Source organism: Homalodisca vitripennis, chromosome 2, assembly GCF_021130785.1.
Source record: "Homalodisca vitripennis isolate AUS2020 chromosome 2, UT_GWSS_2.1, whole genome shotgun sequence".
Taxonomy (NCBI): Eukaryota; Metazoa; Arthropoda; class Insecta; order Hemiptera; family Cicadellidae; genus Homalodisca; species Homalodisca vitripennis.
Window position 1 is genome coordinate 199,277,862 of NC_060208.1, and position 25,856 is coordinate 199,303,717.

General features: G+C 36.2%; 2 protein-coding genes across 2 annotated transcripts in view; one reads left to right on the forward strand and one right to left on the reverse strand.

Moving 5' to 3' along the window:
* Positions 1-307: 307 nt before the first annotated feature.
* Positions 308-1,205, reverse strand: LOC124353390 (alpha/beta hydrolase domain-containing protein 17B-like). Its single transcript, XM_046803233.1, is given in 2 exon segments — positions 308-734; positions 736-1,205. Coding segments are annotated over 2 exon segments (651 nt in total). The 5' UTR covers positions 1,033-1,205; the 3' UTR covers positions 308-380.
* Positions 1,206-6,284: 5,079 nt separating this feature from the next.
* The window catches only part of LOC124355959 (major facilitator superfamily domain-containing protein 12-like), a 40,178-nt gene continuing 20,606 nt past the window's right edge, over positions 6,285-25,856 (forward strand). Inside the window, exon 1 of the mRNA XM_046807108.1 lies at positions 6,285-6,301. The gene's annotated coding sequence lies outside the window, so the exon portion shown is untranslated. The remainder of the gene's footprint in view (positions 6,302-25,856) is intronic.

The following is a 25,856-nucleotide window of genomic DNA, read 5'->3' on the forward strand; positions in this document are numbered from 1 at the left end:
TAAATAAATTGTAATAAGCTATAATCATTCATTATAAAATCAAACATTATAACATTAGATAAAAACAAATCAAAACATCCAATAATAAAGGATAAATAACCAGTGTAGGCCACTTATTAAAGTCTACTTACATACAGACCAGGTCCTATACAATTAATTGCTTACCTTTCTAGGTTGTTATGGCAACAGAACCATTTTGAATAAAACAGATAGCTAAACCAATTATACATTAAGTTTGATCTAAAATAGTGAGTTTTTCACAGATTGCTAGATCTAATAGGCCTAAGTCTTAATCTAAATAGCTTACTAGGATCTTTAGGCACTTAGCAATTTCAGAATTTCCCTTATATAAGAAGCAAACAACAGGCAGTTCAACTAAGTTACCTAGGAAAGGCATCGAAGAACCACGTCCTTTTCGTATTAGGAAAGGCCACTCTCATGCCTGACATCAGCGGTGAATGTAGAACAACTGCACCAACCTCATATCTTGATGCCAAGTCCACTGTGGGTACAGTTCCGATGCTTTGTCCATATAATATTATATTTTCAGGACTTATCCCATACCTTGTCCTTAATGTTTGCCAGGCCGCATCAATATCAGCATACAGGTTCTTTTCAGAGGGTTTGCCTGTACTTACTCCATATCCTGAATAATCGTAACTAAATATGTTACAGTTGATTCTAGTTCCTAAGCCTAGATAAAAACTACTCATCTGCCCCAAGTCAACTGCATTAACCGTGTGAAAACAATATTGTAAACCGAGCATTAGCACTGCACCTAACAAAAAGACATGCAATTCTATTGCCTCTTGAAGTCCTTGCAAAGAAGCCTTCTATATTTTCCTTCTCACGTTCTGAATATTGCCATTCCGCTCTGTCTGAGAGACTGATTTGAAACTTGGATCCAGATTCATCAGACTGAAAGCTGTATGTGGGATCAGGTGGTAAGAAAGCTAATTTTGCTGCGATTCTTGATGGACAAGGTGGACAACAAAATAAGCAACACAATTCACTCAAACTTAACCCGTTCATTGCTACCGATAAGTTCTAAAACGTCTAATTACACTCATGAATGTAGTGAGTTTTACAAACTAAACTCAATTACTATAACTTAAATAACCAACAAAAAAGAACTGTTGTTATTAAATTAACAAATAGGCCTCGCGCCTGACACTACGACAGTGCATCGTTTCCGCCATTGTAGTCTGTAGATTCTTCAATGCCACCTGTACTAAATTTTGAAAAATATACTTTGAGACCATCCCAACCACTTATGATAAGTATCTTCTGTATGTAGCATTAAGACAAATTTGTTGCATATACTGTAATATAAGTGAATATTACTGGGAATCTTTATTATAAATAACAATACTTGAGCCAGATTATCACAAAAACGTTTACAATTTGTGTTATAAAATGGAGTAAGGTTTGAACCGAACTGAAATGGTTTTATTCAATTTAAAACAAAGCTACATTTAGATAAATGTGTTTACAGAAAGTAAACATAAATATTGAGAATTAATAAGCAGCTGTTTTAAGACATAAAAGACATAAGATAATGCTACATTCACCCCCTCCTTTATATAAACATAGTCTCTGAGATATGTAGGGGCTTTTCTTACTCTTAACTAATGTAGTTTTGTAATAGAACGTTGGCTTGTTTTCTACGCATACGGAGCATGTAGCAGTCGTCCTACGCACATCCTCTATAGAGTAGGGAAGATTCTTGCGTTTCAATAAGTGAAAAGTTCGCACAATACCCGGATGTCCAATATCTACGTGCATCTGATAAAGTTTTTTCAGATTTTTTAGTTGAAAGAGAAGGGGAAACACGATAAAAGGCATCTGTTTAGTACTATGAATGTAACATTTATTCAGGGGCGGGCGTCCTCCACCATATTTTTAACTCAACAGTTGAATGTTGGTGAAGAAAATCATGTCCTATCACATCAGCGCTTAACTCAGGTAAAATTATGAGTTTTGCTTGCGAATATTTATGTCTGTTATATTTCATATCAATATACAAATAGCCAAGTGCATAAGACACAAATATTTGACGCCTGATTGACGCCATGGGATAGTTGTTGCTTTATTGGATATTTTACGAGTGTTGTATCTTCTAACAGCAGTCTCAGATATAAAATTATCAGAGCTCCATGTGTTGATTAAGACTTCGACATAATATCCATTAATAGTCAGGGGAACTAGTGCTTTGGAAAGACATTTTTGAGATGCAGGCAATGTGGATGATGTCATATAGTTTACTCTCTGTCCTTTTGTTTTGAAAGTGTTTGTCCCTTTACACAATTTTTTTGTAAAATTACACACTTAGGCCCAATGTCCCCTTTGCTCACAAATATTGCAAATCGAATCCTTAGCGGGATATCTGTTTCGTGGGTGCCTACGCCGTCCACAGAAACATTCATTCTTCTTAAGAGAGGAGACTTGATGAGAAGATGAATCAGTCAACGATTCGCGACGATTAAATATTGATTATTTCTTTATATGATATAATTGCCTTGGTAGAAAGTAAACTTTCTCAGGAAGTTAAGAAATCTGGTTTCAGGCTTTAATATCTACTCATGTGATCGATCGTATAATAATCGTACGACTACTAATTTTACCACAACAACAACTACTAATACTAATACTGCTGCTGCTGCTGCTATTGCTTCTGCTTCTACTGCTGCTGCTGCTACTACTACTACTACGTCTATTACTACTACTACTAGAACTAAATTTAGTGAGGGGCTGCGTGTTTGTTTCTGTTTACAACCCAGACGCTTATTGGATAATTCTTATATGATCCTACCGAATGGTATTATTTCCTGGACTTTATTATCATGATGCATTTTCTTGGTTTTGCATATAGCATTTCTCCATAACCTGCCAACCTTCTATGAAATTTGTAATTCTCGATAAGGTTATTGTTTGCACTTTTCCCCCTGAGAATATTTTACTGATGAGTGATTTCAATATTCCGAGTTTTAACATATCTGCATCGCATTATATGATCCGGAAGCCTGCAACAGATTTACTCCATGCAAAACCTCAGATGTTTTTATCTCGACATAGTTTTTCTTCTATCTCTGATTCTAAATTAATTCTGGTCCAAGATAAACTTTTAAGGAGGATATTCATCACGCTGCGCGCACCCTCCATCTTCTTTTGCCTTGGGAAAATTCCCTATACTAAAAATGCAAGATATGTATACAATTTACGTCAATTTAATTTATATGCAATTTCTCAAGGTCTACAAGTATTGCCTATCCAATTCTAAACACTTTATACAACTCTAAAACTGAAAATAATAACAATGATATCCTCGGACCGACAAACAATTTCAAACTCATCAAACTGCCCATATTAGAGTAGAATCACTAATTACCTTAGTGGAGATAATAAATAAAGATAGATGAAACAAAACTAAGCCGCAATAAATGTAACCAAGACAAGAAAGGGTAAGAAAACTTCTTGTAAATTCCATAACTTTTATTGAAATTTAAAACGTCATGTATATAATTTTATACCTCACTCTAAAATAACAACAACCAGCAGACGGAAAACTTTATTTGACGTCCATGACCTATTAATGGAAAATTTGAATCGTCACCAATGTGACTATTAGTCACAACATAGGTCTAGTCAGTAATTTCTTTTTACGGTTCGTACTCTATTTTTTATTTTTATGAGATAAAACATTAACGCTGAGACTTTTTCATACATTGTCATTTTAACATTGTGACATAAATGTCAAACATGGTTCTATTGAGGTTATGTTTTTATGAATGGTAAGTTTTAATTTTTTATGAATTTAGTAGAATTATGGATTTATTACTAAATTAGACTCTCTTCAAGATAAATCAATATTTACACAAAATGTTCAGCTAATGAAAACCTTACAGTGGTTAATAAAATTATGAATGTAGTCTAGGAATATGGTTTTTAGTTTGCAACCTTATATTTTACATATACATTTATTGTAACATTTCCTTATAGCCTACATGTTCTGAATAGAAGTACAGGGACACAAATTTAGTTCACTTGTGCCTTCAAAACTGTGCAAATAAATATAAATTACATCGTAGAGCGATAAGATAAATGTCTTGGCTAATGATTTTTAGGTATTACCCCTGTTCCCTCTGGGTAAGTTACTGATTATATTCACCTGTAGTGATACACAGTTTTTTAGGAGTTTTGCAAGCATATGCTGAAAATAAATAATTAGTAAGCTACACAAAATTTAAAGTTCATTAGGCTATATATTATATATCTGTCTTATAAAAAGTTACAGAATAATAAAATAATCATTGCAATAAGGCCTCTTACTATTACATATTGAAAAATATAAACTGTTTTTTTAGAGAAGAATAAGCAGGGACTTTAATAAGTAGCCTACACTCGTTCAATTGTTCTATCACACTATTTGATATATTATCCAAATTCAATATTTTATGTAAATCGTACGAAACAAGAATAATAATAAATTAACAACAAGAATAATACATTACAATTTTTAATAACATAAATTTAACAATAACATTATAAAATAACAAAACCAACTATGGCCTAGACCTGCACATCAGAAATATGTTACAATATTTATAGATTGCGTGGATAGCAGTGAGCAACGGCTTTTGTAAAGGCAGTAGCCAAACCCACAATTATATCTAGAAATCTATCATACGATTTCCTCATATTCATCGTCATATTCAAATTCACAATAAATTAGTTACTTCTTGCTGTTTCTTATTTACATGACAAATGACTAACTAATAAGTAGGAATTATATGTTTTGTTAAATACATTTAATATTGAATTATTCATTCGGTTAAAAACAATTTGACAAACCATTTGAAAAAACAACCGAATAAAGAGTGTAGGCCGCTTATTAAAGTTACCCAAGAATAACAGTTATTATGTACTTTTTGACCTGTAGCATAGCATAGTACTTCAATTCCCTCAAATAAAAATCCAAAATATATAAAATATAAAAAAATGTTACAAATCAAAAATATTTACAACTCGCCTCATTTATTTTTATATAAAGGCACAAAAACACCAATTGAGTTGTTTTGTACCCACTGAAAAACTAAAAATCTGAGAAAGTTAAATTACTTTAATACGTTTTATTGCATCAAGAAAGAGACCATGTTAGTATATCACATATGTTTTTAATTGAATGTGTAGAAAGAACAGAAAATTTCAAATAAAACACTAAAGAAAACTTGAAATTACTTTAGTTATCAAACAACAACAAATTAATCGCATAAGTAAGGGCGATTCTAACTAGCTCCAACAATGCTAGCATCTTATGGTGCTGCCCATCACTGTACTAGTGATAAACAAAACACATATTTTAAGATAGTATGTATCACGTACCAGGTATATTTATATTCCTTGAGTGGTTCTATGAACTGACGTTCTAGAATTCAATAGGTGGTAGTCAAAGTGGACATACTGCTTTGCAGAAAAACAACAAGATTTTACATACACTTGTTTTGAATGTTGTATAAAACACTGTTAGATGTGCTAATTTTGTTTCTTCAGATGAAGCATTACAATCTAAATTTAACACGTAACAATATCTATTATGTAATAAATAATTGGTTTTAGGCATATAATCATGTATGCACATAATAACTGTAAATCTTACAGATGGTCCATATTGTCAATAAAGAAATGAAATCTACTCTGGTTATAAGCTATACAATGTCTGAACACTTATCTATCGGGTTTACTGAAATGGTAGCTAGAACAAAATTAACAGGATTGTAAGGGCTGTGTGTGTTAGGCAGTAGTATGCTCTTAGCAGTGCGTAAGGAATTTTATAATTGTTGGAAAAAATTCTCTAAAGTATTGGAGCAAGTATAAAAATCATGTTTTCTTCTGCAGAGTTGCGCAAAACAAGTTTTACTTAAGTTATATTGTTTTTAACGTTTGTTTTATCCTTAATATAAATGTTGATTATATAATATTAAGGTAGAAACTAGGCTATTGGTGTGGTAGTCTAATTTATGAATAATATAAGTTACTACATTTCCAATGCTGCCAGATAATTTTACACAACAATTATTATGGGATTTTCAGATATAATAATTCTGTATTTGAGTTTTAAAAATTGTCAGTATAAATTATTAACACCAAGACACACAAGTTTAGTAAAAACAAATCCAGTTCCAAAACATTTTTTAACAAACCTATTTTTTTTCAGAAAATGAATATTTTTTAAGAAAGAAAATCTCTAAATAGGAAGGAAAGAATCTGAAGTTCTATCAAGCACCTCACTTTAGTAAACCAGGTAAGTAAGGAATCATTTTCCATAAAATATATTGTGTTCTTTTAAGAATCTAAAAGAATACACAAAAGTGTTTAAAAACAGCAAAAGTTCATTCTTTTTACAAGACATACTGTTTTATTTCCACTGATGAGATAATCTGGTTATACTGAAGTTATTTGAGAACTACTCATCATACTTGGCCAGGAGATAAGATTTAAAAACAAAACACACAAACAGATGAAGATCCTATTATACATTTATGTACAAGACACTAAAATAAACCACCTTTTCCAATATTCGTGATGTTTTGCAAAAGAGCAAATGATTCAAATACATGTTATAGTTACACAAGGCTAAGGAGGCCTTATGTGCACGGGATGTATTTATTGTTACGTGAAACATTGGCAGAATCAATGAAGATAGCTTCTGTTTATATTGTACATGTTAATTTAATGACAAGACTTCTGTTGCTTATCTATGTATTTTGTATTTATTTAAATATGACTTCTTGTGTGCCAACAAAATAAATTAATATCGCCTAAATAATCCAGTATAAGTGTTTTTAGATATGCGCCATCATTAAAAGTGTTAGTCCACTGAGCACCAGCAAATGTCTGAAAAGATCAGTGTTACCATGACAATACTTTTATCATCAAAAGCAACCTTAAAAAAATGCTTGTTTTTAAACATAACACAACTACATTTTTCTTCTTACTTTTAAATTACATACTTAAAGTAACTGTTGAGACATGTCTTTAAATGTCCTGTCTACATTTTTCAATAAAATCTATAGATATTTAAGATTCTTACCAAGACAATAGTAAATGCAAAACATGTTTATACAGCATATTTCCAAGTGTTGACCATTACGGTACTCCTTATAATTGAATAGATTTATTGTAAAAAAAATAGTTTTCATTAGTGTATGATGTTTTAAACCAACTATTACATGGTGTTTACATGGTGAAATATCTGGATAAGCCACATTTCAAATATACTTACTCCACTGATGGCTTTGTATTTATTTTGTTTATAAGCATATGATGGTTGACTAAATTAATAACTTTAGTCAAACAAAAACTATTTGTTGCAGCATATGTTTTGTATATAGACTATTTATTATTTGTTTCAAAAGAAACCTAAGTATGTCGGATCAAAATTTCATAACAAACTTCCTATAGAAATTAAATTAGAGGTTATGTATAAAAATTTTAAGATAAAATTAAAAAATGTTTCTCTTTGACAAGGTCATATAATCCACTGATTGATTGTAATGTAATAATTCGGTAACCTTAATAATTGATTGTTTTATGCCAAAAACTGTTTTAATTGTAATAATTTTATTTTAAATTTGTTTCTGTTTTCTGTAATATGTATATACCTTGTTTTTCGTGTATATATAAATAATTTTTTAATTTATATTATAGACATGAATTAATTATAATCCTGACACTCACTATTCATGTATATTTGTGTGTCTACTAATAAACTTGTTTTGAGTCTTAATTAGAATTTATGTGTTAAATTATTTATTTATAGTAACTATTTTTTATTTGTTTTTGTATAACCGTACGAATTTTGACATCTTTCTAAGCACATATCCAGAGAAAATACTGGATAAGTCACTCCAAGTCATAATGGGACAATTTAAAAATATGGTTTTTTTTGAACTTATATTTTAAACATTTTGTTTAAAAATCAGGTAATTCAAGTCAGTTCTCATGCTTGAAAATGTAGTTATTATTCTCTGTAACACCAGAGAATAATAACTCTGTAATACAATGATGTACTTTTATTGCCAGTAACGTACATATCATAAATCTGTCATGGCCATAAACTTGTAGGAAATTGAACTGTGAAATTAACTATTGAATCATCATTGTTTCTTTTATCAGTTCCCGAATGCTGGTGCACACACTGTTGTATGAAACTAAACCATACATCCATTATTATTATTATATATGGATATTATAACCAATTAACATATGTTTGTCAGATTTCATACTGTTTATAAACACTGAAATTTAAAAATTAGAATTTCATAAAAATATTCTTAAATCAGAATATTGTTTTCCATACTTAACACATTCACGACGGATTTTTATGTGAATTTTTAATAATATTAGCAAAAAAAAACCATAGTCCTTTAATTATGGTAAATGTCTTAAATATAACGATAAACGTATGTAGCCTTCGCATTTTTGCACAAAGAAATGTATTTCAATATGTTTTTTTCCATTTTTTTTTTCCGTATACCCCAATTGCATCCTAAAAAAAATTAATTTACCTTAAAAATTAAGTATAACGTCCTAAGTATAATGAGAAATGTATGTAGGCTTCACATTTTTGCACAAAAAAAAATGTATTTTCAATATGTTATTTTCAATGTTTTACCCCAATTGGTACCTAAAAAATTAATTTATCTTAAAAATTAACCAATCGTCGGGCGCCTAAAGGAGTACCGTACACGATACTGTAAAGGTAATTTATTTAAGCGTGAGATTAAATTTGACCAAATCACCAAGACAGGAAAATAATAAAAACGCAATAATAAAATGCATAGCAATGTGTACCCTAACGGGCGCACGACAATTTTATGAAAGCCCAGTGTGTACCCCATCGGGTACATGACGGCACTTGTGAAAGATTCACACGTTGTTGTGAACATGTTAATTAGATTCAAGTTTCATATTGGTTCATACAAGTTAGTTATATTTCAGAATAAAATATAGACTTTTTAAAGTAACATTACATAACATCATATTGCATCTGACTTATTACCTGTTTTTGCTTACTATAAAAAATGATACAATAGATATATTTTAGTCATTATATATGGGGATATACTTATTACGGCAAAGTTATACTGTCCGTACTTTCCAAAGGTTGTGTTTTGACTCGTTCTCAGACAGAAATTTGATTTTTACCTAAAACCTTTTTGGTCACATAAGCTTCATATTTCTTTATATGTTTCTGTACAATATTTTATGAAGGTTCTTACACGAATATGGCTTACTAATTATTTGTTTCAATATTAATGAAAGTAAATCAATAAAATTAGATTTTTAGTATAGAGCATAAATATGTATAGCTTATGTAACTTCGCTTCTTGGATATATTTTAAAATATTTATTCAGTTCCAAAAAACCCATAAGGAGCTCAATACATATTTTTAGTCTAATACTAGAAAAAGATTGTAGGTTTTATAAAATACATTTTAAAAAGTTGCTCGATTTAAGATATATACATATTAATTGTATAAACAGCAATAGCCTCATTTAGTGTTAACAGAATCGTAAAAAGTTTCTTGCTCCATAAATACACCGGAACCCGAATTGTCACCTGTTCAACAAGCATGCTTCTATTACATGACAGATCTGTAACTCTTTGTGATTCCATTATATTTTGTTGTTTCTTTCACACTTGCTTAAATAAGCGAACTAATTTAATTCCAATGAAGATTGATTCACAAAATGTACTTGTTTCCGCAGGACCCGGATCTCTCACGTCCTGAAACATACTGGTCTTGTCACTTGCAACGTTATTTTACGCTTGTAACTGATGTGTAAATAGTGTTTACATCAACCTTTAGTAATATTCCAACTAATAAGATTAGTTTGAGACCAGTGTTAAAAACACGTGATATTTTACCAAAATAAAAAAATAATCAAATTAAATAAAGTATATCTGTTGAATCTGAACACGAAATTGGCTCATTGGTAAGCTGAACCCATTGTGGTTCAACAATTCAAAATTCTGAATAGGTGTACAAGTTCAGTTTTAAAATGCAAACTTTTCCTTTGCCTAGCTGTGCCTGTATATTATTTACAAATCTAATAAATACAATAGCTATATCCAACAAGGTTTCTGATTGTAGAGATTGGCTCATTGGTAAGCTGAACCCATTGTGGTTTCAACAATTCAAAATTCTGAATAGGTGTACAAGTTCAGTTTTAAAATGCAAACTTTTCCTTTGCCTAGCTGTGCTGTATATTATTTACAAATCTAATAAATACATTAGCTATATCCAACAAGGTTCTGATTGTAGAAATTGGCTCATTGGTAAGCTGAACCCATTGTGGTTCAACAATTCCAAATTCTGAATAGGTGTACAAGTTCAGTTTTAAAATGCAAACTTTTCCTTTGCCTAGCTGTGCTGTATATTATTTACAAAATCTAATAAATACATTAGCTATATCAAACAAGGTTCTGATTGTAGAGATTGGCTCATTGGTAAGCTGAACCCATTGTGGTTAAACAATTCCAAAATCTAAATAGGTGTACAAGTTCAGTTTTTAAAATGCAAACTTTTCCTTTGCCTAGCTGTGCTGTATATTATTTACAAATCTAATAAATACATTAGCTATATCCAACAAGGTTCTGATTGTAGAGATTGGCTCATTGGTAAGCTGAACCCATTGTGGTTCAACAATTCAAAATTCTGAATAGGTGTACAAGTTCAGTTTTAAAATGCAAACTTTTCCTTTGCCTAGCTGTGCTGTATATTATTTACAAATCTAATAAATACATTAGCTATATCCAACAAGGTTTCTGATTGTAGAAATTGGCTCATTGGTAAGCTGAACCCATTGTGGTTCAACAATTCAAAATTCTGAATAGGTGTACAAGTTCAGTTTTAAAATGCAAAACTTTTCCTTTGCCTAGCTGTGCTGTATATTATTTACAAATCTAATAAATACATTAGCTATATCCAACAAGGTTCTGATTGTAGAGATTGGCTCATTGGTAAGCTGAAACCCATTGTGGTTCAACAATTCCAAAATCTAAATAGGTGTACAAGTTCAGTTTTAAAATGCAAACTTTTCCTTTGCCTAGCTGTGCTGTATATTATTTACAAATCTAATAAATACATTAGCTATATCCAACAAGGTTCTGATTGTAGAGATTGGCTCATTGGTAAGCTGAACCCATTGTGGTTCAACAATTCCAAAATCTAAATAGGTGTACAAGTTCAGTTTTAAAATGCAAACTTTTCCTTTGCCTAGCTGTGCTGTATATTATTTACAAATCTAATAAATACATTAGCTATATCCAACAAGGTTCTGATTGTAGAAATTGGCTCATTGGTAAGCTGAACCCATTGTGGTTCAACAATTCCAAATTCTGAATAGGTGTACAAGTTCAGTTTTAAAATGCAAACTTTTCCTTTGCCTAGCTGTGCTGTATATTATTTACAAATCTAATAAATACATTAGCTATATCAAACAAGGTTCTGATTGTAGAGATTGGCTCATTGGTAAGCTGAACCCATTGTGGTTCAACAATTCCAAATTCTGAATAGGTGTACAAGTTCAGTTTTAAAATGCAAACTTTTCCTTTGCCTAGCTGTGCTGTATATTATTTACAAATCTAATAAATACATTAGCTATATCAAACAAGGTTCTGATTGTAGAGATTGGCTCATTGGTAAGCTGAACCCATTGTGGTTCAAACAATTCCAAATTCTGAATAGGTGTACAAGTTCAGTTTTAAAATGCAAACTTTTCCTTTGCCTAGCTGTGCTGTATATTATTTACAAATCTAATAAATACATTAGCTATATCCAACAAGGTTCTGATTGTAGAAATTGGCTCATTGGTAAGCTGAACCCATTGTGGTTCAACAATTCCAAATTCTGAATAGGTGTACAAGTTCAGTTTTAAAATGCAAACTTTTCCTTTGCCTAGCTGTGCTGTATATTATTTACAAATCTAATAAATACATTAGCTATATCAAACAAGGTTCTGATTGTAGAGATTGGCTCATTGGTAAGCTGAACCCATTGTGGTTCAACAATTCCAAATTCTGAATAGGTGTACAAGTTCAGTTTTAAAATGCAAACTTTTCCTTTGCCTAGCTGTGCTGTATATTATTTACAAATCTAATAAATACATTAGCTATATCAAACAAGGTTCTGATTGTAGAGATTGGCTCATTGGTAAGCTGAACCCATTGTGGTTCAACAATTCAAAATTCTGAATAGGTGTACAAGTTCAGTTTTAAAATGCAAACTTTTCCTTTGCCTAGCTGTGCTGTATATTATTTACAAATCTAATAAATACATTAGCTATATCCAACAAGGCAACAAGCTGATTGTAGAGATTGGCTCAGTACAAATCTAGAAATAGCAATACAGCTAACTTTTTATATTAAAAAGAAGTCATAATTTTGGGTTAAAAATTGTTCAGTTTTTATAACCAATGTATTTCTAGAAAATGATACCAAAAATAAATAGAAATTGAGGACAAAGTATCTAACTCACAGTACTGCTCTCTATAGCTTTAGATACAAAGCCATACACATGTGCAACTGCCTGCCTATAATATTAAGAATATTTAGATTGTAATAGTTTTTAGTCTAGACTAAGAAGAGAATTCTTTTTACAATGTTGTTTTTACAAAGCAGGTGAATATAAATCTAACTTAGAATACCTTAACTATATATTTGAACTTAACTTTTTGACACAGCCTATACACATTTTTTGTATTTGTCTTTAGGCAATGCAGATTATTGATTCTATAGTTCTAACTTACACTTTACTGTACATTTGATGTACTTGAAAGATTATTTTAAGTAAGGTCTACTACTAAGTAAGTTACTAAGTAAGATACTAGTAAGTTTTTTATGCAGTATTTTACTATTTAATACATAATTATCATCAAACAGCAATTTAGATTTTTTTAAGATTGTTTTATAATGGTTTTATAATTTTATCAACTTACTTTAACCAAATTATTTGTTTAGTTTTCTTGCTGGCAAGAAACTTGAATATTTTATGTAAATTACAGGTTTTATTATACCTTTAAAAACTTTGTATTTTCGAAATATTCATATAAATGTCATCTGGAAAATTTTGTTGTTTACTAAAAGTTGATCAAATCGTATTGTAAAGTAAAAATACTGTGAGATTACTTGCTATTGGCTCATCATCCATTTATAACACAGAGCAGACCATGTTTTTGATAACAGTGTTTTAGTAAATATCTAGTTTGGTATACAACAAGCACTGATTTATTTCTAAGAATGTGCTCTATAATAGAATACAAGCATTTCTAGCAACTCTCCTAGAGATAATTTATTCTATGAAATACTCGACATTGTGCCAGTCATGGAGTGTGGTCTTTCACAAGGGGGAAGGGGGATAAGTGGGGAGATGATGTAACATGTCATTTTTACGGGGGGTTTATATAAGGCATTTTTTTTGAGAGGAGAATATTTTTTAGTTAATGACATGTTATGATTTTTATTTCTTCCACCTACAATTATACTCCAGTAGCTCAACACTATCGCGGGAGACGTCAGCTGGCGGGGTCCGGCTCGACCGGGTAAGACGCGGAGTTTCAGGATACATCCGCCGGAGTTCGCTTCAAGGGCTGAAGCGCCTTACAGCGGACGACTCCAGTACTACAGTACGTAAGTACGCTGTGCCTGGCTTCCTCGCTCTCTCGGTCGCTGTCTCTCGGTCGCTGTCTCTCGGTCGCTGTCTTTCGGTCGGTGATTGCAGTCGAAGTCGTCGAGACGGAGTCGCCGCCCCCACACACGCCACGATAAGGTGCAAGTAAGTAGGTACTTATTTACCTGCCAAAACACGCTTTTACCTGAACTTGCCTAGTCACTAACGATAGGATAAGTACGCGACATTACGTACTTAAGCTGCTAACGGAATATAATTATAGATATAAAGTGTAGCAAGAAAATAGATCAGTACGAATAGGATTAGATTCTACTACTAGTAAAGAAGAGTTTGAATTTAGTTTTACTTAATTTATCGTTTCTTTTCGAGGTCGCTGGGTCGCTTGACGTACGTTGGCACCAGCACTCCTGAGCTTCAGGCTAAGCGTAATTTAATTTAGTTTTACTTAATTATCGTTTCTTTTCGAGGTCGCTGGGTCGCTTGACGTACGTACGTTGGCACCAGCGCTCCTGAGCTTCAGGCTAAGCGTAATTTAATTTAGTTTTACTTAATTATCGTTTCTTTTCGAGGTCGCTGGGTCGCTTGACGTACGTACGTTGGCACCAGCGTTCCTGAATTTTGGACTAGGATTGAACGTAGTTTAGTGTTTATATTTAATTTAATTTAGTTTATCGTTTCTTTTCGAGGCCACTGGGTTGCTTGACGTACGTTGGCACCAGTGTTCCTGAACTTCGGGCTAGGCGTAATTTAATTTAGTTTTACTTAGTTTATTGTTTCTTTTCGAGGCCGCTGGGTCACTTGACGTACGTTGGCACCAGCGTTCCTTAGTTTCGAGCTCGAGTCGAACTAGGCGCGAATTTGAGTGAACTAGTGTTCGCATTCAATTTTTATTTAGTTTATCGTTTCTGTTCGAGGCCGCTGGGTCGCTTGACGTACGTTGGCACCAGCGTTCCTTAGTTTCGAGCTCCAGGCGAGCTAGGCGCGATTTCGAGCGAGCAAGTGTTTACATTTAGCCTTTATTTAGTTTATCGTTTCTTTTCGAGGCCGCTGGGTCGCTTGACGTACGTTGGCACCAGTGTTCCTTAGTTTCGAGCTCGAGTCGAGCTAGGTGCGAATTTGAGTGAATTAGTGTTCGCATTTAGTTTTTATTTAGTTCATCGATTCTTTTCGAGGCCGCTGGGTCGCTTGATGTACGTTGGCACCAGCGTTCCTTACTTTCGAGCACTAGTCGAGCTATGTGTGATTTCGAGCGAACTGGTGTTCGCATTTAGATTTATTTAGCTGTCATTTCTTTTGTTTTGGCCGCTGGGTCGCTTGACGTAAGTTGGCTCCAGCGTTCCTCGTTTTCGAGCTTCAGTTGAACTAACAACTGTTCGTATTAGGGGACGTTTAGATGGTGGAACAGTCATCCTAAAGCAAATGCTGACGCCTTCCCTTTATTCCCTTTCGTTTCCGAGTCTGCGATGATGAAAGCATGTTGATCCGTTGATCATCGGTGCTGTATTTGCTTCGGCTTTTGGTTTTACATTAATTCGGTTCTGAGCTGAACTTGGAAACTACCTCTCCCTTTCGAACCCTGGATTTTACCCCTCTCGACTGTTCTATCCGGTGTCTTAGGGTTATATAATTTTATAAACTATCCCTGACCCGATTAAACGTTATAAATTTGGCGCCCGAACAATTGGACGAAATTAAACGATTAAATTTTCTTAAAATACTGTTATATTTAAGGAAATTAGTTTAAAATGTTTGAAAACGTTATATTTCGCAAGTTCTTTGCAGTTTTACGCTGGCTGTTGGGAATATTGTATATTTTGCCTACCTCAAACAAAAGGGTCGATTTAGATAAGACTAACGGTACTAAGGGTGATAAAGATACTCCTGTACCATTGTCAACAGAAACTCGACCTTCGGTGACACTTAATATTCCCACTAGGCAACCGGAAACAATAAAAGATAAATCCCCAATGGAAAATGACCCATATGTTGGATGGGTCTATCGCTTAGACAAAAACCAACTACGTAACGAATTATTAAAATACAATCTTGATAGTGAGGGAAAAGTCGACGAATTAAGGAAACGATACGTAGCATATTTACGGTCGGATAAATTAACGACTTCAGAGCATGAGGTCGAGAACGAAAATAATAGGATGGACTATGCGGGCGTATTAGGAGGCAATTCCGTATCTCACACCCACAGGGTACTGAGCAGCAATGAGCAAAACGAAAGCATGGCTCTTCGTGAAATTCTTGGACTCCCTCCTAACGCTGACAGCAGAACTCTAAGGGAAATGATTTTATCGTTAAAAACCACTAGAGAATCCCAGCCTTCAGCTAATGGCACGATACAAACTCCACACACAAACGTAGTACATAGCCACCAATCGATGTTACCGAACTATTCACTTCCGACGTATACACAAACGAATCCGGTCGGACTAGAAAAACGACCAGGTTGTTTCGATCTGCAGAATGACTCGCCTAACTTATGCAACCTAGTAAGGAAATGGAATCTTCGTTTTGACGGAGTGAAAGGACCGATCTCGTTCCTAGAGAGATTGGATGAGCTACTCGACGCGTACGGCATTGAACGAAACGACATCCTTACAGCCTTGCCAGAGATTTTCCAAAACTCTGCACTCCTGTGGTATAGGAACAACAAGGACTTATGGGACAATTATGTGGATTTTCGGAGGGACTTTGAAACACAGTTTCTTCCTCCTGGATACAAACAAAATCTTGATGACGAGATCCGGAAGCGTACACAAGGTCAAGAGGAGCAATTTAAAGACTTTGTCGTGGCTTTAATGACATTAATGCGCAGAAGAGGTTCGTTAACACTAGATGAAAAACTCAATATTTTATATTCAAACATGCGTCCCGAGTATAAACTTACGATGAAACGACAAGAATGTAGGACCATATCGGATATGATTCACCAGGCTAAGCAGTATGAAGAATATTTGAGTGCCCGAAACACTTACCGGCCTCCTCCACTGCCATCACTCGCCCTAGTGCCAGAGACGGCATACTATGCAAAGAAGAAGTGTGATAAATCTCACGAAGCGTCTGCGGTTAGCAAGAACGGCGTTACAAAGACAAAACCCGCTCAAGTAGAAAATGAAATGAGTTTGCACCATTCATGGCGAGGCGAACCACACGCAAAGACGGACGACAGAAACCAAAATTGTCAAACCTAACGTTCAAAAAGATAAACGTGAGCTTAACGTGAGGTTCCAAACCCCAGTTAACACGGTGAGGCGTATACGCGACGACACCATATGTTGGAACTGCGAAAAAAGGGGGCATTTTTTTCGAGAATGCCAAAGGCCCAAGACCTTGAGGTGTTTTTATTGTAAGCGACAAGGTATAGCAGCAACTACCGCTTGCGATTGCCAGACGGGAAACGGTCGGTGGACTCAGCCGAGAAGGGGTCACCTGAGTCCCAACCGAAGAAATTAAGAACGACCCCAGAAGACTGGCAGAGTTGGCTTCGCACAATAGCGAATTTTTCTGGATCAGTACAGAGCAGCAGAAACATGGACAGCAGACCACACATCGAAATAGAAATCTACGGTAGCATATTTTCTGCTCTAATAGATACTGGGGCAACGATTTCGATGGTGGGAAAGAGACTAGCTGAGCTTTTGAGAAGAAACGGAAATGTACCAATTAAACGCCCGATGAAAATCCGGATGGCTGATGGCTCACAGACATCGTTTAGAAGAATATTATACGTTCGAAGGCTTGATCTCCTATAGAGATACGACGCATAAGTTCGAGGCACTTTGCGTGCCGTCACTTACTTCGGACCTAATAGTTGGTGTCGATTCGATTGAATCGTTGGGGTTGCTGACATATGATTTTCCCTCCCCAGACGCGACACGAACGTAATATCTTCTTACAGAAGAGTGATGTAGGGGATGTTAGCGGATTGAATCAGCTATCAGAAGATGAACAAGAGGTCTTAGAAAAATTTCTAACAGAGGAGTTGCCTAAATTCGATGATGTTACGGGTAAAACAACACTAGTTGAACACAAGATTCGCCTGATCGATAATACACCTATTAAACAAAGGTACTATACGAGAAATCCGGCAATGCAGGCTGTACTAGAAAAAGAGTTAGAGCGTATGATCGAAGCTGAAGTGATCGAACCGTCTTCGAGCCCGTGGAGCTCACCGATTGTACTTACCAAAAAACCATCTGGTGCATACAGAGTATGTATCGATTTTCGGCGTCTAAATACAGTCACGGTGAAGGATGCTTACCCCTTGCCACAAATCAACCCAATTCTAGAAAAACTCAAGGAAGCCCGCTATATTTCGACCATCGACCTCAAAGACGGATATTGGCAGGTCCCTTTATCAGAGGAAAGTCGGCCGCTGACAGCATTCACTGTACCTGGAAAAGGATTGTTCCAATTTCGCGTCATGCCATTTGGTTTGCATTCGGCTGGGGCTACCTTCCAGCGCCTCTTGGACACCGTTATAGGACCAGAATTGGAACCTAAAGTGTTTGCCTATCTGGATGACTTGGTTATCGTGAGCCCTAACTTCGAGGCTCATCTACAGCTTCTTCAAGAGGTTTTTCAACGACTAAGAAGAGCAGGTCTGAAACTTAACCCTGCCAAATGTCACTTCTGCAAAAACTGAACTGAAGTATTTGGGTCACGTTGTGAACGACAGGGGCATTAAGACAGATCCAGAGAAAGTTCGAGCCATTGTAGAATTTCCTAGGCCGTCCAATTTGAAAACTCTAAGAGGCTTCCTTGGTATGGCCTCGTGGTATCGGAGGTTCGTCCCCAACTTCGCATCTCTGACCACCCCCCTCACGAGACTGTTGAAGAAAGATACTAGATGGCAATGGACGGAAGAACAGGAGAGTTCATTCAAGACTCTTAAGGAAAAATTAACGACTACGCCTATCCTAGCCTGTCCTGATTTTGGACAAACGTTTGTTTTAAGAGTGGACGCCTCGGGCGACGGCCTTGGAGCATCGTTAACACAAACACAGAACGGAAAAGAAGTTGTGATTGCGTACGGTAGCAGATTGTTGACGGGAAATGAACGCAAATTCTCAGTCACAGAAAAAGAATGTTTAGCGCTAGTCTGGGCCGTAAAAAAATTTCGCCCATACCTAGAGGGATATCACTTTATCGCAGAATCGGACCATCAGGCTTTGAGATGGTTACAAAAGTTAGAGACTCCTTCTGGTCGGCTGGCCCGCTGGGTGTTGGAACTCCAGCAACACGATATGGAGATACGATACCGAAAAGGAGCCCTAAACAAAGTGGCTGACGCTCTGTCTCGGAACCCGGTATATGAGCAACAAATTGAGCATATAGGATCATTTACGGCTGAAAATTGTTCAGCTCAGAAAAGAAGGCAGGTAAACAGAAGACCACGTCAGGAAGAAATTACTGATGAATCCAATGATGTAGTGATGGTTGATAGGAACCTATGGTATAAAAGGCTATACAAAATGGCCACAAAGGGTGACTCAAATCTAATTATAAAAGATGGGAACCTCTATCGTCGAATAGTAGTAAAAGGAAATAACGGACGCAGACAAGCCCACTGGAAAATGTGTGTTCGCGAAGAAGACCGCCCGAAAGTACTGCAAGAAAATCACGATAAAGAAACTGCAGGTCATTTGGGTGTTAGAAAAACTGCCTTAAAGCTCTCCCAGTGTTATTACTGGCCAAGTTGGTTTCGTGACGTAAAGGCATACGTAAAAAAAATGTCTGATATGTCAGCGATATAAAGTTGAACAAACGAAGCCCGCCGGGAAGATGTATTTTCGTAAGCCACAAGGTCCGTGGTACACGGTTACCGCAGATATAGTGGGCCCCTTGCCACGATCGAAGAGTGGAAATCGGTTTGTACTAGTATGTCAAGATTACTAAAGCAAGTGGTTAGAACTTAGTCCACTTAGATCGGCCACGGCAGCTAATGTGGTAAAGAATTTCAAAGAGATGATTTTGTTCAGATACGGTGCACCCAGCGTTTTAATAACCGATAATGGGTCACAATTTGTTTCGAGAATTTTTCGGGATCTTTGTAGGGACTGGAACGTCGACTGTCAACTGACGGCCCCTTATAGTCCTCAGAGCAATCCAGTAGAACGTTCTAACCGCGTCATCAAAACCTTGATATCGCAATTCGTTGGTGAAGACCACCGATCGTGGGATGCTAAACTAAGTGAGTTTAGGTATGCTTTAAATACAGCGAACCATGAATCGACAAAATTCACGCCTGCCATGCTTAACTTTGGACGCGAGCTGAGACTGCCTAAAGCAATATGTGGACCTGCATTTGAGTACTCCCTCGACCAGGAAACGACTACACGAGAAGAACGACACGAGCAACGAATGGAAGAATTTAAAAAGATGTATCAAAGCTGTCATCGCAACTTAGCCCGTGCCTTCCAGAGGCAGTCTCGATATTATGACCTCAGACGACGAGATCATAACCTCCGTGTTGGACAGTTGGTCTGGAAAAGACATCACACCCCTGTCTTCAGCTCCTGACGCGTATGCATCGAAGCTAGCGCCCCGTTTTGTAGGCCCTTTCGAAGTAATTAGGTTTAAAGGCCCAAATATCGTCGAGTTGAAAGACCGTTCAACAAAAAAAAACTCAAACGGCCCACGTAAAAGACGTGAAAACGTATACAGGATCCAACTGATAGAAATCGAAAGTTTAACTTTTTTCTCATTTTGTTTCCCCGAAGTGGGTGGGGGATGTAACATGTCATTTTTACGGGGGGTTTATATAAGGCATTTTTTATTTTTTTGAGAGGAGAATATTTTTTAGTTAATGACATGTTATGATTTTTATTTCTTCCACCTACAATTATACTCCAGTAGCTCAACACTATCGCGGGAGACGTCAGCTGGCGGGGTCCGGCTCGACCGGGTAAGACGCGGAGTTTCAGGATACATTCGCCGGAGTTCGCTTCAAGGGCTGAAGCGCCTTACAGCGGACGACTCCAGTACTACAGTACGTAAGTACGCTGTGCCTGGCTTCCTCGCTCTCTCGGTCGCTGTCTCTCGGTCGCTGTCTTTCGGTCGGTGATTGCAGTCGAAGTCGTCGAGTCGGAGTCGCCGCCCCCACACACGCCGCGATAAGGTGCAAGTAAGTAGGTACTTATTTACCTGCCAAAACACGCTTTTACCTGAACTTGCCTAGTCACTAACGATAGGATAAGTACGCGACATTACGTACTTAAGCTGCTAACGGAATATAATTATAGATATAAAGTGTAGCAAGAAAATAGATCAGTACGAATAGGATTAGATTCTACTACTAGTAAAGAAGAGTTTGAATTTAGTTTTACTTAATTTATCGTTTCTTTTCGAGGTCGCTGGGTCGCTTGACGTACGTTGGCACCAGCACTCCTGAGCTTCAGGCTAAGCGTAATTTAATTTAGTTTTACTTAATTATCGTTTCTTTTCGAGGTCGCTGGGTCGCTTGACGTACGTACGTTGGCACCAGCGCTCCTGAGCTTCAGGCTAAGCGTAATTTAATTTAGTTTTACTTAATTATCGTTTCTTTTCGAGGTCGCTGGGTCGCTTGACGTACGTACGTTGGCACCAGCGTTCCTGAATTTTGGACTAGGATTGAACGTAGTTTAGTGTTTATATTTAATTTAATTTAGTTTATCGTTTCTTTTCGAGGCCACTGGGTTGCTTGACGTACGTTGGCACCAGTGTTCCTGAACTTCGGGCTAGGCGTAATTTAATTTAGTTTTACTTAGTTTATCGTTTCTTTTCGAGGCCGCTGGGTCACTTGACGTACGTTGGCACCAGCGTTCCTTAGTTTCGAGCTCGAGTCGAACTAGGCGCGAATTTGAGTGAACTAGTGTTCGCATTCAATTTTTATTTAGTTTATCGTTTCTGTTCGAGGCCGCTGGGTCGCTTGACGTACGTTGGCACCAGCGTTCCTTAGTTTCGAGCTCCAGGCGAGCTAGGCGCGATTTCGAGCGAGCAAGTGTTTACATTTAGCCTTTATTTAGTTTATCGTTTCTTTTCGAGGCCGCTGGGTCGCTTGACGTACGTTGGCACCAGTGTTCCTTAGTTTCGAGCTCGAGTCGAGCTAGGTGCGAATTTGAGTGAATTAGTGTTCGCATTTAGTTTTTATTTAGTTCATCGATTCTTTTCGAGGCCGCTGGGTCGCTTGACGTACGTTGGCACCAGCGTTCCTTACTTTCGAGCACTAGTCGAGCTATGTGTGATTTCGAGCGAAACTGGTGTTCGCATTTAGATTTATTTAGCTGTCATTTCTTTTGTTTGGCCGCTGGGTCGCTTGACGTAAGTTGGCTCCAGCGTTCCTCGTTTTCGAGCTTCAGTTGAACTAACAACTGTCGTATTAGGGGACGTTTAGATGGTGGAACAGTCATCCTAAAGCAAATGCTGACGCCTTCCCTTTATTCCCTTTCGTTTCCGAGTCTGCGATGATGAAAGCATGTTGATCCGTTGATCATCGGTGCTGTATTTGCTTCGGCTTTTGGTTTTACATTAATTCGGTTCTGAGCTGAACTTGGAAACTACCTCTCCCTTTCGAACCCTGGATTTTACCCCTCTCGACTGTTCTATCCGGTGTCTTAGGGTTATATAATTTTATAAACTATCCCTGACCCGATTAAACGTTATAATGAATTTTATTTTTCATCGAAATATATTTCACAACACAATACAGTATATACTTATATTCAATGTTATATTGTATATTTATATTCAACTAGCTTAAGTTACCTGAAGTGTTACACATAATTTTCAAAACTGAAGAGTGTATCCTTCTTATTGAAATAATTTGTAATGTAATATGATGGAGCCTTGTGAAATTTTTCAAACAGAAATAGGCATATATCTGGTCCTTATCATTGTTTTAAAAATTCAAGAAATTCAAAAGTTAAATAACATTTTTACTGGTTCATGGTTAAGAAGATTAGAGGTTAAGCAAAATTGCACCTGACATTCATTTCAGGTTTTGCACATGTGACAACATGCATTTCTGGTTTGAGTCAATTACATGTCTGACCCCACAGTTGAGTTGCCTGAGCCGATGCAAGAATATATATACATATAAATGTCTCTGAATCCTACTTTGGTCAATAAGTGTTAACTTTTGGCCATTTAAATTATTTTCCTGTCTAAGATATTTCTAATGCCATAATTAACCCAGTTACCCTGATCAAGAAAATATATACCAACAAAAAACAACTTCGATCCAAAGGCATTAATTTTCAGCCTTCTAATATTCTTCCGGTCTCCGTCATTTGTTCAATCTGTAGTAAAAAGTAGACAGTAACATCGCCTTAGTAATCTGAACAATACTACTGATCAAGGATTGCATGTTTAATGTTTTCTAACATTTAAATATCAAATAATGTTCATGCCCCTTTGGCGAACATTTCATATCTATGAGATTCAATTCAATTCAATTCAATTCAATTCAATTCAATTCAATAATATCTTTATTCACACATTCATCGAGAATGGTTACAGAGTCAACACATGCAGTAAAAATTGATGTCATCAAGAAGTAGGTAAACTAGTTTAAAACTATTATAAATGCAAAGAGAAAATATCTTTAAAATTTGATATCAACTAACATTTCTGTAAAATAAAATATATATGAGGAGAAAATATATGAATGCATATACATACACATACATGTCTTAAATAATAGCATTAACAGAATTAAAAAAACTCATTCAAACTATAAATTGTAGAGTTTATCAACAGGCTGTGCAGTCTTTTCTTCAGAGTTTTAGAGTCACATGTTTTGAAGTTTTCTGGAAGCATGTTAAAGAGTCTTGCACCGCTATAGGAAGGCTTCTTGGTGTAAAGGGTTGTTCTATGCGCTGGAAGGGATATATCATTTGCCCGTCTTGTTGTGTAGCTGTTGACGTCACCAACCCTTGGTAATCTTTCTCTTGAGGCGTGGGTGATTACCTCGATGATGTATATGGACACTACGGTGAGTATCTCAAAAGATTTAAAAGCCTCTCTACAAGATTCTTGTGGCTGTAGTCCTGCTATGATCCGCATAACCCGCTTCTGTAATACCAGGACACGATGAAGGTTGCCGGCAGATGAACTTCCCCACAGAGTTATTCCATATCGAACATGTGATTCGAACAGAGCGTGATATGCGGCTTTCAAAGCGATAGAGGTACCAATGGATTTAATCCTCTTCATTGCAAAGATTGCAGAGCTAAGCCTTGAACACAGTTGGTCGGTGTGATTGCTCCAGGAAAGGCCTTGATCCAGAGTTAGGCCTAAGTGTTTTGTGTTGTCAACTCTCTGAAGATCTGGGGGCTCAGTCAAGCATTCTTTTAATCGTCCAGAAGTGAGATATTTTGTCTTTGCAGCGTTAAAAACTAGGTCGTTATTTGAGCAATATTGTTGTGCCATACTGACTGATATGAAGGTACGAATGTCCAGGTCTTCAATGGCATTGCCACTCGTTACAAGAACGGTGTCATCAGCAAACATGACTGGGTAGCTTATATTACCCAAATACTTAGGTAGGTCTGCAGTAAAAAGAACAAACAGAACCGGGCCCAACACTGAACCCTGGGGAACACCTCTTGTAACAGCCAAGGGCCCAGATCTTGCAGTCCTCTCTGTTCCATCCAGGTTTTGTTTTATTTCAACGACCTGTTCTCTTCCCGTTAAGTAACTCTCAAACCACTTGACTGTAGTCCCTCCAAAACCAAGAGATTTAATTTTGTTGATAATTAAACTATGGCCCAAACAGTCAAACGCCTTACTTAAATCAAGGAAAACACTTGTAACTGTGTTTCCTTCCTCCAAGTTGTCAATGATGTGTTCTATTAAATCGGTATAAGCACTTGTGGTTGATCTTCCAGGGATAAACCCATGTTGTCTATCAGGCAGGAGATTGTTGAGTTTAAGGTGGTTTTGAATTCTGGTTAAAATTATTTTTTCTATGATTTTTGAAATAGTTGGGATTAGGGATATCGGCCTGAAATTTTGTAGCTCCTTTTTGCTTCCCTGCTTATGAAGGGGATAAACTTTAGATATTTTGAGTTTGCTAGGAAAAATGCCTTGAGACAAAGACTTGTTGATTATATCTGTAATGGGTAAAAATACTTCACCAATGCAAAACTTTAGCAGCTTAGAGCTCACGTCATCGATACCTGAAGAAGATGTTGACTTCAGTGACATTATAGTGTTAAAAACTTCACTGAAGGAAGTGAGTCTCCATTCCATAAGTGAAGTTCCAAGAAAAGAAGTATCACTCATAACAATGGCTCTTGATTGATTGTTTTGCAGTAGAGTTTGCTCGGCTATATTGGAAAAAAAGATATTAAAGTGTTCACACAATTTGTCTGGGTCTTCTTCTACCTTTCCTCCAACATCAATCTGCCATCTTGCCCCTGCACTGTCTTTTCTTAAAATTCTCTCACTATTGATGACATTCCAGATGGCTTTAGATTTATTACTTGACTCAGCAATAAGGCTTTCATTTTCTTCCCGTCTTAGAGTTTTTAGTTTTATATCATACATTTTTTTCTTGTTAAACGCATCCACTTTGTCTTGCTCACTTCCAGTTTTTTTATATTTGTCAAGCGCCAGGATGAACTCTTTTCTAAGGCTGTTAGCTTCTGGGTTGTGTAGGGCTAGAATTTTTCCTCTATTTTTTTTCCGTATGCAAATTTTACGTGGACAAGTGATGTCAAGGGCTATTGTCAGGGTATCAATAAAGTTCATGTAAGCCTCGTCTGCTGTAGCTGCCTGATAGACTCTGTCCCATGATTGAAGTGACAGGATGTCCTTGAAGTGCTGGAGGTTGTCAGGATTAAATTGTCTGTGAGTAGTTCTAAAAGCTTCATTTTTCTTTATTGGGGCGTCAACGTAGCAAAGCTGTCCCATATGATCTGAAAGGCCCGTATTTTCCACTATGACTTTTTTTTACTCTGTCAGTGTTAAGATTGGTGCAGACAATGTCAATGGAAGTAGCAGAGGTATTAGTGACTCTTGTAGGAGGCAACGGTATTCTGGTTACATCGAAGGTGGCGAGTGCTTCGCATAATGCTACATTTTCTCTTGATGGAAGCAAGCAATTTACATTGATATCACCAACAATACAAATTCCACTGTTGTCACAAGGAAGCAAGCTGAGGGTAT